Source organism: Elephas maximus, chromosome 3, assembly GCF_024166365.1.
Source record: "Elephas maximus indicus isolate mEleMax1 chromosome 3, mEleMax1 primary haplotype, whole genome shotgun sequence".
Taxonomy (NCBI): domain Eukaryota; kingdom Metazoa; phylum Chordata; class Mammalia; order Proboscidea; family Elephantidae; genus Elephas; species Elephas maximus.
This window is the reverse complement of record NC_064821.1, coordinates 6,097,039-6,109,996: the sequence shown is the minus strand read 5'-3', so window position 1 is coordinate 6,109,996 and position 12,958 is coordinate 6,097,039. Positions and strand designations below refer to the sequence as shown.

The window sequence follows — 12,958 nt, the reverse complement described above, 5'->3', positions numbered from 1 at the left end:
GGAGGTACAGCTGGGGGTGATGTCCCCTCCCCATGGGGAGCAAGAAGGAGCCCACTGGGGACTCGGTGCTGTCTCTGCACCCAGGGATTACACTGCGAGGTCTCCAGCTTCATGAACCCGTCTCTCAGTTTCTGAGTCTCTGTCCCTAAAGAATCCTGGCAGCCTCTAACTTCCTTTGTTCACTGTCCCCTGGTGACCCCTGCCCTCTGCAGGGTGTGCCTTTGCTCTGGACCTGCCTCAGGTCACTGCTCCACATCCACACTCCTGAGTGTGTATTTGTACTATGTACCTGGCTATATGCCCCTGCCGTTTTCATAGGAGGGGCATGCATCCACACTGTGTACCTTACCATATGCAGGCATGGTTCTCACAGGAGCTGTGTGTGTGGAGCACGGTGGTGTACATGTGTGCATCCACACTGTGTACCTTACCGTATGCAGGCATGGTTCTCACAGGAGCTGTGTGTGTGGAGCACGGTGGTGTACATGTGTGCATCCACACCGTGTACCTTACCATATGCAGGCATGGTTCTCACAGGAGCTGTGTGTGTGGAGCACGGTGGTGTACATGTGTGCATCCACACTGTGTACCTTACCGTATGCAGGCATGGGTCTCACAGGAGCTGTGTGTGTGGTGCACGCTGGTGTACATGTGTATATCCATACTGTGTACCTTACAATAGGCAGGCATGGTTCTCACAAGAGCTGTGTGTGTGGTGCACACTGGTGTACATGTGTATATCCACACTGTGTACCTTACCATATGTAGGCATGGTTCTCACAGGAGCTGTGTGTGTGGAGCACGGTGGTGTACATGTGTGTATCCACACTGTGTACCTTACCATATGCAGGCATGGTTCTCACAGGAGCTGTGTGTGTGGTGCACACTGGTGTACATGTGTGTATCCACACTGTGTACTTTACCATATGCAGGCATGGTTCTCACAGGAGCTGTGTGTTTGCGGAGCACACGGGTGTACATATGTGTATCCACACTACATACCTTACCACTCGCACGCAGGTTCTCATAGTAAGTGCATGTGTGGGTGTGCTTGGGTGTGCACGTGTACACTCCTGCGGGTAAACCCTGCACGAATCTTCCCAGGCAGATGCCCACCTGGCATTCTGCTGGGTGCCCCGCAGAGCTCAGGCAATCATCTCTGGGGCCCATCCCCTGGCGTGTGAGTACCTGCAGGGAGCACCTGTGCAGGCATGCCCCCCAGGGCCTCCTGTCACCTGCAGCCCCTCAGGTGTGCCTGCTCCCTCCTCCCATCCAGGGTCTGAGCAGATCTGCAGTCTGCCAGGTGCCAGGGGCCTGGTGGAGCTCAGGCCTGTCCTTTCTTTGCAGAGCGACCTGCCTGCCAGCACCCCCGCCTCCAAGTCCTGTGACTCCTCCCCACCCCAGGATGCCTCCACCCCCGGGCCCAGCTCGGCCAGTCACCTCCGCCAGCTCACAGCCAAGCCAACACCTTCCACAGACAGCATCGGTGAGTGCCCTGCCTGCTGGAGGTTCTAGAATAGGGTAGGGGTTGGTGGGGACAGGAGGTTTGGGATCCAACCCTGGCGATTCCTTGGGCCATTTACATGACTCTAGGCTAGATGCTGCCTCACCCTGGGCCTCAGTTTCTTATTGTCTCTGCTGGACAGGTGGGGAAACTGAGACCCAGGGAGGGGAAGTGACTTACTCGGGGGCTACAGCCTAATGTACTGTAAAGACAAGCTTTCTAATTAGACAGGCTGGGGCTGGTGGCCAGGCTTGGATACTTAGCAGCTGTGTGACTTTGGAAAGTGACCCAAGCTCTCTGAGCCCCACTTTTCGTAACGGTACTTTAGAACAGCAAGGCTCGCTTTTGCTCTCTTACGGCCAGGCCCTGTGTGGTTCTGGGCCCCAGAGAGAACTCAGCCCTAGAAACTACTCTTAAGGGGCTCTGGGATGGTGGGGGAGAGGACCTAGAACCCAAAAATTCTCTCTGTGATCAGGGCTGGAATACAGGGAGAGACTCAAGATGGGGAAGGCTAGGGGATGAGAGGAGGTACAAGGATGTTCTTGACATGTTGAGCGACATTTGGTTTAGGTTTTAAAGGATGAGTAGGAGTTCGCCAATTGAAGAAGGAAAGGGACAGGCATGTCAGCCAGAGGGAACAGCATTTGTAAAAGGTCTGGAGGTGTGACAGGGTATGGCATGTGTGGGACCAGACCATGGAGGCCTTGAATGACAGGTCAAGGAGCTTGCACCTTGCCCCCAAGACTGTGGGAGGCAGGATAAGGGCCTGGGGTGTTGAAGACCTGTCCTTGTCTCTCCTTGTTCAGCCCTGAGGAGCCCCCTGACCCTGTCCAGCCCCTTCACCACATCCTTCACTCTGGGCTCCCACAGCGCCCTCAACGGGGACCTGTCGGTGCCCAGCTCCTACGTCAGCCTCCACCTGTCCCCTCAGGTCAGCGGCTCTGTCGTGTATGGACGTTCCCCCATGGTGAGTCCTCAGTGGGGGTGCCAGGGGCTGTCAGAAGGGTCCAGGGGCTGGGGGCCGGGAAAAGAAACTAGCTATATAAGTAGAGATAAGAGAATGGGGAAAACAAGGAGAGTCCTGGCTCAGCCAATGTGGGAAGACAATCTGAGTGTCTCAGTGGCCCCACAAGCTCAATACAAATCAGCATCTGTGGCTGGGGAAAAAACAACTGTGATTATTCTGCATTAAAAAGAGCAGAGTGCCCAGGTCAGGGGAGGCAAGGGTACTGTTCAGCTTCCTGGTAGATGGTGTACAGTGGTTACCCCTGATTTTTAAGAGACAGTGATAATTTTGAAAGATTTCCAAGGAAGGAGTAGGCTGGTGAGAAGACTAGAAATGATGTCTCATGAGGAGGAGTTGAAGAAATGAAGCATGAGACCCCTAAGCTGAGGCTGAGGGAACAGGCAGGGTCTGCCGCTGTAGCTGGAAAGCAGCCAAACCGTGTAAACAAATGCCCATGACTGTCAGTAAAACTTTATTGACAAAAACAGGTGGAGGGCTGGATTGGGCCTGGAGCCATAGTTTGCCAACCTCTGCTCTACAGCAAATCTGAGAATCAGCTGATGACTTAAGGATCCTTCCAATGCTAGGGTTCTGGGGTTCCCTAGATAGAGAATTCGGGGTTCCTTCAAATGAAAACCCCGGCTGCCTCATCTGTACTGTGGGTAGAGGAAAAGGCATCTCTGCTTTCTTGGGGAGGCCCAGATAAACAGATTGGGGGGCGTGACAGGTGGGCGTGGGCGAGGGCAGGAGTTGGAGTCACCCGCGCTGTGATACCCCTTCTGGAATTGGCAGATGGCATTTGAATCACACCCACATCTCCGAGGGTCATCCATCTCGTCCTCCCTGCCCAGTATCCCTGGAGGAAAACCGTGAGTACCAGGGTGGGGCTTCCAGCCTCCTGCCTCCTCTAAGGGGCTTATACAGGATGTGGGGGGTAGTTCTTAGCTCCTTTCCCCAAAGCCTCTCCTGTAAGCCAATTGGAGTACCCAGGGGACCGCTCTGGAAATGCACAAGTGCAAAGTCTAGAATGGTAGTTCTCAACCGGGATACATTTTATCATTGGTCACTGTCTGGAGACATTTGTGATTGTCTTGCCTGGGGGCCGGGGATGCTACTGGCATTGAGTAGGTGGAGGCCAGGGATGCTGCTCAACACCTTACCATGCCCAGGACGGCCCCACCACAAAGAATTGTCTAGCCCTAGATATCAGTAGGGAGGCCCGGAGTGGTGCAAACGCGTTCAGCTGCTAACCGAAAGGTTCGAGGTTCGAGTCCACCCAGAGGTGTTTGCTCCTTTCTGACCCACGCCCTTTGGTCATGTTGTTGGCCTTTCTAAGCATGGCAGGGCGCCCAGCAGGGTGACAGCAGCCCCGGCCCTCCCTCCGAGGCCGTCCCCGGAGCTGGTCATACCCCTCCTGTGCAGGGCCTATTCTTTCCACGTGTCCGCGGACGGGCAGATGCAGCCGGTGCCGTTCCCCTCGGACGCCCTGGTGGGCGCGGGCATTCCCCGGCACGTTCGGCAGCTGCACACGCTGGCGCACGGCGAGGTGGTCTGCGCCGTCACCATCAGCGGCTCCACGCAACACGTGTACACGGGCGGCAAGGGTTGCGTGAAGGTGTGGGACGTGGGCCAGCCTGGCGCCAAGACGCCAGTGGCCCAGCTGGACTGCTTGGTGAGGGCAGGGGACCTTGCAGACCAAGGGGGCGGGCCTTGCAGGCCAGCGGGGCGGGGCTTATGGGCAAAACAGAGGCGGGGCTTATGGGCACACCAGGGGCGGACTTACGGGTAAACGGGGTGGAGTTTGAGGCCAACCTGGGGTGGGTCCTGGAAGGGCTTGCAGGTAAACCGGGGGTGGAGAAGGCAAGTCAAACAGGGGCGGGGCTTGCAGGCCAACCAGGGGTGGGGCTTGCAGGCCAACCAGCGCAGGGTTTTCAGGAAAACCAGGGATGGATTTTGAAGGCTAACTGGGGAGGGGCTCCTGGATGAGTGGCCTGGGCCCACCCCACAAGCTTGCTCTCACCCGCCTAGAACCGGGACAACTACATTCGCTCCTGCAAGCTGCTGCCTGACGGCCGGAGTCTGATCGTGGGCGGCGAGGCCAGCACCTTGTCCATCTGGGACCTGGCGGCGCCCACACCCCGCATCAAAGCCGAGCTGACCTCCTCGGCCCCCGCCTGCTATGCGCTGGCAGTCAGCCCCGACGCCAAGGTCTGCTTCTCCTGCTGCAGCGACGGTAACATCGTGGTCTGGGACCTGCAGAACCAGACAATGGTCAGGTGGGTGGAGGGTGTTGGGGAGGGTGCTCAGTGGCCTTGGGCGCCCCTGACCCCTCTGTGCGGGCGTGGGGGGAAGGCAGAGGGGGGCCTGGGAGGGGGCCGGAGCCTTGCCAGCTCCTGTCTAGACGCGGGGCCCTTCTTCCTCCAGGCAGTTCCAGGGCCACACGGATGGAGCCAGCTGCATCGACATCTCTGATTACGGAACGAGACTGTGGACTGGGGGCCTGGACAACACCGTGCGCTGCTGGGACCTGCGGGAGGGCCGCCAGCTGCAGCAGCACGACTTCAGTTCCCAGGTGGCGGCATGGGGTCTGGCTGGGAGGGGACAAAAAGAAGCTCCAAGAATGCAGCCTCCCTCTCCCCTGAGACAACCCCTCCCCAGTGTGCAGCAGGACCAAGTCTCTGCCCTCTGTGTCCGTCTTTCTTGTCCCAGGCCATGGAGGAGCTGATTCATTGTAAGCTGTGGGTCTGCTGAGACCTTCAGATCATCTTCCTACATGCTCTGGCCAGCCTATTCCCCATTCCTTTGTCTCTCCTTGTGCAGCTGGTTTCTCCTCCCAGACTCTAGACCCTGAACTCTAGTGACAGCTGTTGGTGCCCCCACTAAAGACTCACCATGAGGGAATGTCCGTACACGACAAGAGCCACTGACCTGGTGGACAGGTGGAGGCTGACATAGGAGCTGGGTTGACAGGTCTCCATTGAGGGCACTATGAGAGCCAGACTGAAGGATGTAGTAAAGGGGCTGGACAAGGTCGTATGCTCCTTAGGGCTGAGCAAGAAGAGATGAGGACAGATCTTCAGATACCTTGGGGCCAGATCCTGCTGCCCACTGTCTTGGGAGCAGGGTGTAAGTTTCCTGGCCTGTCATTCAAGGCCTCTATGCTCTGGTCCCACACACTCCATACTCTGTTACACCTCCAGCCCTTTGCACATATTGTTCCTTTTGGCTGACATGCCTTTCCCTTCTTTTCTCCAACTGGTGAACTCCTATTCATCCTTCAAAACCCATCTCCAACTTTTCCCCCACCTTGAAGCCCAGGGAGATTTAGCTCCCAAGATCTTTATGGCCCATCTACTTTTCTCTTTGACTTGGTGGTTACTTTGATGGGGAAGTCGGGGTGGAGGTTATAGCTGTCCATCCTGCATCTCCAAGATTTCGGTAGGTTGTTTACATTTCTGGGACTCTCATGGTGAGTACCTCCCATCCACCAAGCCCCTACCTTTATATGAGAACAGTTCCTATGTGGCCAGGAGAGATTTCCCAGGCATTTGAAACTTTCCAGGCTTCCCTGCTATATAGTCTGTGGGTTTTTGCATATGTCTTACTTGCCAGTGAGACACCAAGAGGCTTAGGTTGGAAGAGGACCTTATTCCTTTCCGTGCCTAGGATGAAGCCCCTGCGTGGTGCACACAGTGAATGTGCTCGACTGCTAACCAAAACGTTGAAGGTTCAGTCCACTCAGAGGCACCTCAGAAGAAAGGCCTGGTTATCTACTTCTGAAAAATCATCCATTGCAAACCCTGTGGAGCATGTTTCTGCTCTGACCCACATGGGGTCTCCACGAGATGGAAGTCACTCCACAGCAGCCGGTTTCCTGGTGCCTAGGATGGGATGGGAGCCTTGGGGGCACAATGGTTAAGTGCAGTTCAAACCTACCCAACATCACCTTGGGAGAAAGACCTGGCAATCTGCTCCCATGGAGATGACAGCTTAGGAAACCCCATGGGGCAGCTCTACTCTGTCACATGGGCTGCTGGGATGGCACCCCACAGTAACAGGAAGGGGTGAGGCATGGAATGATGAGGCCACGTGTCTTCCAAATAAAAGCAAAAAGAAGTGCTGGCCAGTGGGAAAAGTTAGAGCTGGGAGTCAGACGGCCTGCCTCCCAGGACTTGCTGTGTGACCTTGAATGAGAGGCAGCCTCAGAGTCCACCATCTGCTAAAGGGGGCGGTTGTCCTCGCCTGGCTTCCCCCTCCCTCCTTCCTCCCTCCAGCGTGGTTGTGTGCTCCAAGAGGATAATGGGTGTGAGGCCCGGGGGCTCCGTGTAATTCCGATTAATATTAATGACGGAACATGCAGCCGCCTGCTGCGTTCCCGGCCCTGGGCCAGCTGCCTCTCTACATGGGGGCTGAAGTGGGGGCACATTGGCCCCCCTTTTCCCCCTGCTGCTGGGTCCGGGCCTCCCCTAACATCCTGAGGGGTCCTAGATCCCACCTCTCCCCCCTTCACCCTCAGATCTTCTCCCTGGGCCACTGCCCGAACCAGGACTGGCTGGCGGTCGGCATGGAGAGCAGCAACGTGGAGATTCTGCACGTCCGGAAGCCAGAGAAATACCAGCTGCACCTTCACGAGAGCTGCGTGCTCTCTCTCAAGTTCGCCTCCTGCGGTGCGTCCTCCCCAGGGGGTCAGCAGTCAGGGTCCTGGGGTGGAACTACCAGATTTAGCAAAAATATAAAACTAAATCAGGACGCCTGGTTATTTACACTTGAATCCTAGAGCAACAACACATCATTTGTTAGCATACGCATGCCCCAAATATCGCATGAGATACACATATACCAAACAGTACAGAGTTTGTTAGTACAAGTATGCCCCAAATATTGTGCAGGACATACTTATACCAAAAAAATCATGCAACTTGTACAAGTATCCTCCAAATATTGTATGGGATGTTCTTAAAGCAAACAAACACCCGTAAATTGTTAGTATAAAAATATATGTCCCCAATATTGCATGATATACATAAAAAAAATTTTTGTTAGTACAGGTATGTCCTAGGTATTTCGTAAGTCATACTTACATAAAAATACAAGTAACTTTTCGTACCAGTATATGTCCCAAGTATGTCATGGGACCTATTTATACTTGAAAGCAGCCCCAGTGGTGCAACAGTTAGGTGCTTGGCTGCAAACTGAAAGGCTGGCGGTTTGAACCCACTCAGTGGCTCTGTGGGAGAAAGACCTGGTGATCTGTTCCCATAAAGGCTGCAGCCTAGAAAACCCTCTGGGGGAGTGCTGCTCTGTCACATGGGTCGCTGTGAGTGGGAATCGACTCGATGGTACCTGACAGCACTTAAAGACAAATAACGCATAGGAAGGTATGTAGAAACCAACGTTGATTAGTGGTGTTCAGGGGTAAGTGGCAGGCGGTGAAAGGGGGGACTCGTTGCTCAGGTTAAGTGCAGTTCAAATCAGAAGTTGGAAAATATGGCCTTGGTGACAGTAATGACACGGGAGATCGCATGATAGGATTCTGCAAGACCGATGACGTAATCATCAGAAATACCTTTTCCAGCAACATACACTGCAGCTGTGCACGTGGACCTCGCCGGATGGGACACACAGGACTCCAGCCAACCACAGCTGTCGAGAGAGACAATGGACAGAGAAGCTCAATATCCTCAGTCAGAATAAGGCCGGGAGAAGAGACCAGCAACTCCTCCTGCAAGTTCAAGTTGAAGCTGAAGAAAATTTAAACAAGTTCCCAAGAGCCAAAATATGACCTTGAGTATATCCCACCTGAATTTAAAGACCATCTCAAGAATAGATTTGACACAAAGAACACTAGTGACTGAAGACCAGACGAGTTGTGGGATGATATCAAGGACATCAGACATGAAGAAAGCAAGAGGTCATTAAAAAGACAGGAAAGAAAGAAAGGTCCAAAATGGATGTCAGAAGAGACTCTGAAACTTGTTCTGGAACGTAGAGTAGCTAAAGCAAAAGGAAGAAATGATGAAGTAAAACAGCTGAACACAAGATTTCAAAGGGCGGCTCAAGAAGACAAAGTAAAGTATTATAATGACATGTGCAAAGAGCTGGAGATAGAAGACCAAAGGGAAGAACACACTCAGCATTTCTCATGCTGAAAGAACTGAAGAAAAAATTCAAGCCTCAAATTGCAATATCGAAGGATTCTGTGGGCATCTGTCCCTGGAGAAGGACATCATGCTTGGTGTCATGGATTGAGTCATGTCCCCCCTAAAATGTATCAATTTCGCTGGGCCATGAGTCCCAGTATTGTGTGGTTGTCCTCCATTTTGTGATTGTAAATGTTTGGTAAAGAGGATTAGGGTGGGCTTGTAACACCCTTACTAAGGTCACATCCCTAATCCAATGTAAAGGGAGTTTCCCTGGGGCGTGTCCTCTACCACCTTTTATCTTACAAGAGATAAAAGGAAAGGGAATGCAGCAGAGTGGGGGACGTCATATCACCAAGAAAGTAGTGCCAGGAGCAGAGCCCATCCTTTGGGCCTGAGGTTCCTGGGCTGAGATGCTCCAAATCAAGGGAAGACTGATGACAAGGACCTTCCTCTGGAGCCAACAGAGAGAGGAAGCCTTCCCCTGGAGCCAGCATCCTGAATTTGGACTTGCAGCCTCCTAGACTGTGAGAGAATAAATTTCTTTGTTGAGGCCATCCACTTGTGGTATTTCTGTTACAGCAGCACTAGATGACTGAGACACTTGGTATAGTAGAGGGTCAATGACAAAGAGGAAGACCCTCGATGACATGGAGTGACACAGTGGTTGCAACAATGGGCTCAAACATAACAACAATTGTGAGGATGGCACAGGACTAGGCAGTGTTTCGTTCTGTTGTACGTGGGGTCACAGTGAGTCGAAATAGACTGGATGGCACCTAACAACAACAACCTCGCTGCTTAGGGGACATTGAGCTTGTTAAGGGTGATGGAAAATTTAGAAATGGGTAATGGTGATGACTGAAGAACATAATTAATGTTGCTGAATGGCTCATTTGAAGAATGTTAAAATGGCAAATGCTTTGTTACGTATATATTTACCACAATTTAAAAAAAATTTAATAACACTTTAGTATAAATATGTCCAAAATATTGCATAGGACATGCTTATACTGAAAAAACACATGACTTGTTAGTATGAGTATATCCCAAGTTTGCATGGGACATACTTACACTCAGAAATAATGAAATGTTTGGGAGATATTTGTACAAAAAAGTTATTTGTTGTTTATCTGAGATTCAGGTTTAACTGGGCATCCTGTATTTTATCTGGCAGTTCTATCTGGGGGCTCCCCGTTCTTCAGGGCCAGGTGCAGCCTTTTGGAACCTTGATTTTACCATCTGGAAAATGGGGTCAAGGATTGAGCCTCAGCCCTCCAAGAGGCCTCATGCCCCCCAAATGAGGGTGGAAGCGTATGGAAAGAAAGGGAGAGGCCAGTCCCAGTCCTGCCCTCCTCACCCTCTCGATGTCCTTCTCCCCCCAGGACGGTGGTTTGTGAGCACCGGGAAGGACAACCTGCTCAACGCATGGAGGACGCCGTATGGAGCCAGCATTTTCCAGGTAATCAGGTCTGCAGCCCCCACCAACTCCCCACCCCTGGCAGGGCACCATGTCCCCAGGTGCTCCAGGTGGCTGGCCTGGGGGTAATACAACGGACGCACCCCTATCCCAGTGGATCCCCACCATTCAGGTGGCTTCCCTACCATTCAGCTACTAAAGCAGGGTTGGCAGACTTCAGCCCAGGGGCCTATTCTGGCCCCCTGCCTGTATTTGTAAATAAAGTTTTATTGGCACACAGCCACACTCATTTCTGTATTCTCTATGGTGACTTATAGCCCTCCTGCTGGGTGTGAAGTGGTTTTTATATTTTTAAAGGGATGCAAAAAACAACACAGTGGAATATCCGACAGAGACTTATGTGGCCTGCTAAGCTGAAAATATTTACTATGGGCCCATTAACAGAAAGTCTGCCCACCCCTGGGGTAGGTCATCCTGTTGGCTGTAAGCCTGCCTTGACCCTCTGCAGGGCTGTGTGACCTTGGCCTGGTGCACACCCTCTCTGAGCTTCCCAGGAAAGGGTGTCGGGCAAGCAGGAGTATTGTTACTTGTACAAAGCCTCTGACTTTCAAGGCTCAGGTCCAAAAGACATTCTGGAATATCCCCCCTTGTTCCTGCTCTGGGCTCCCTCATCCGGAGTCCTGACTCTGCCCCAGCCTTGACCATAAACCCATCCTCCTCCCCCTGAACATGACTCTGGGTAGTCAGAAACCAGGCACCAAAGACTACGGATACACTGGCCGACCCACCTCTCCTCTCCCCTCACCCCATCCGCAGTCCAAGGAGTCGTCCTCCGTCTTGAGCTGCGACATCTCTGGGAACAACAAGTACATCGTGACTGGCTCGGGGGACAAGAAGGCCACGGTGTATGAGGTGGTCTACTGAGACCCCCCGCTCTTCCTGCACTCCGACTCCTAGGGGAGGGGCGTCTGGGACAGAGACCCCAACGACCCCCTCTTCATCTACACCGATGCACTCGATCCCATCCGCTATCTGGCTGACACCCTCATTTTTTCCTGCTGGACGTGGGGGCCGATGGGCTGGGGGGCTTTGGGGAAATAAATGTATTTATCAGAATCGCCTTTCTGTCTTGGGGCTGGGGAGCTGGGGATCATTGATTTCCTTGGGCACGTTCTGGAGGGGAAGCCGCTTTCTGGCTGTGATCATGGGTAAGTTGCTTTCCTTCCTCCTGCCTCTTTTTCCCTGTCTGGACAATGAGATCATTCATTCATTCTGCATGGAAACATTGAGGCCACTACTATGAGTGGAAGGAGCCCTGGTGGTGCAGAGGTTAAGTGCTCGGCTGCTAATCAAAAGATCAGAGGTTTGAACTCACCAGGTGCTCCGTGGGAGAAAGATGTGGCAGTCTGCTTCCAGAAAGATCACAACCTTGGAAACCCTACGGGGCTGCTCTACTCTGTCCTACAGGGTTGCTATGAGTCAGAATTGACTCAGTGGCAATGGGTTTGGATACAGGGTGAGTAGTGGTGGCTTAGCCGTAAAATTTTTGCCTTCCACGTGAGAGACCCAGGCTTGATTCCCAGCCAGTGCTCCTCATCCACGGCCACCACCCCAACTGTCAGCCTCCACTTGTGTGGCGCTTCCAGGCTAAGACTAGGAAGAAAGGCCTGGTGATCGATGTCCAAAAATCAGTGAACACTCTATGGATCACAAGGGAACATTGTCTGATCCACAACCAATCGTGGGGATGTACAGTATTTCATTCCATTGTGCATGGGGTCTCCGTGAGTTGGGGACCAGCCTGAAGGCGGGCAACAACAATGGGAATCAGGTGCTGTGTTAGAAGAGCTGAGGTTATGGAGTCCCTGGGTGGTGCAAGCAGTTAAGTGGTTAAGGTTGGGGGGGTTCAAGTCCACCCAGGGGCACTGCAGAAGAAAGGCTTGGCAACCGACTCCTGGAAAAATCAGCCACTGAAAACCCTATGGAGCACAGTTTTACTCTGACACACTGGGGGTCAGTACTGGCAACCAGTAAAGTTGAGGTTATACCACATAACAAATGGCCCCACATCGCAGAGGCTTAGCCCAGCAAACAGTCCTTTCTCCCTTATGTTTATGCTCATGGGGTGTGTGTGACTCAACTCCAGTCACTCAGAGCCCCAGCCTGGCGCAGCTTCCATCATCTGGCTATGTGCTTTCAGGGTACCACACAGCAGGCAAGAAGCATCGCAGTTTTGAAAAGCTCTGGCCTGAAAGGCTCACGTATCTCTGGCCCTCAGCTCTTTGGACAGAATCGTCCCGAGATGCTGAAGTCCAAAGGCCTGGGGCATAGTGGGGGAGAACACAGCTATTCGGGGCACAGTTGCGCTTCCTGTGAGGCTTAGCAGTAATTCACAAAAGACTGGCGCACGCTGCCCGGCCCAGGGGCGGGGGGGAAGTGCTTAGCAAATGTCACTCTCCCCCGAGGAGGGGACGGTTAAGCTGAGGGCTAAAGCATAAGAAAAACCAAAAAAATAAGCAAACAAACTAGCTGCCCTCAAGTCAATTCTGACTTCTGGTAACCCCAAGCGTGTCAGGGTGGAATGCACTTCATAGGGTTTTCAATGGATGATTTTTCAGAAGCGGGTTGCCAGGCCTTTCTTCTGAAGTGCCTCTGGGTAGATTCGAAGTGCCAACCTTATCATTCAAAAAGGTTAAGAGAGGACTTCACTGGGCAGAGGGAACAGCCTGTGAGAAGACTCAGAGGCTTGGAGGAGCCTGGCTGGGTACAAACCACAAGGGCAGGAGGGTTCTCCTTAGCAGGGAGGGCGGGGGTGGTGAGGTCTCAGGTTGAGGTTTCAGCAGCTAAGGGTGTAGAACTATGAGCTGGGGTGGGGAAGGGGTTGGGAC

The 12,958-nt window shown here is 53.0% G+C and overlaps 1 protein-coding gene across 6 annotated transcripts in view; it reads left to right on the top strand.

Annotated features, from left to right (window-relative positions):
• TLE2 (TLE family member 2, transcriptional corepressor) overlaps positions 1-11,180 on the top strand; it is a 31,440-nt gene extending 20,260 nt beyond the window's left edge. For 5 of the 6 annotated variants that reach the window (XM_049876348.1, XM_049876347.1, XM_049876346.1 and 2 more), the window contains 9 exons: positions 1,348-1,486; positions 2,311-2,471; positions 3,303-3,379; positions 3,933-4,182; positions 4,539-4,786; positions 4,935-5,082; positions 7,027-7,177; positions 10,036-10,112; positions 10,887-11,180. In XM_049876348.1, coding sequence (XP_049732305.1) covers positions 1,348-1,486; positions 2,311-2,471; positions 3,303-3,379; positions 3,933-4,182; positions 4,539-4,786; positions 4,935-5,082; positions 7,027-7,177; positions 10,036-10,112; positions 10,887-10,994 — 1,359 coding nt within the window. In that variant the 3' untranslated portion in view covers positions 10,995-11,180. The remainder of the gene's footprint in view (positions 1-1,347; positions 1,487-2,310; positions 2,472-3,302; positions 3,380-3,932; positions 4,183-4,538; positions 4,787-4,934; positions 5,083-7,026; positions 7,178-10,035; positions 10,113-10,886) is intronic. The other variant, XR_007516407.1, reaches the window with a different exon arrangement.
• The last annotated feature ends 1,778 nt before the right edge of the window (positions 11,181-12,958 follow it).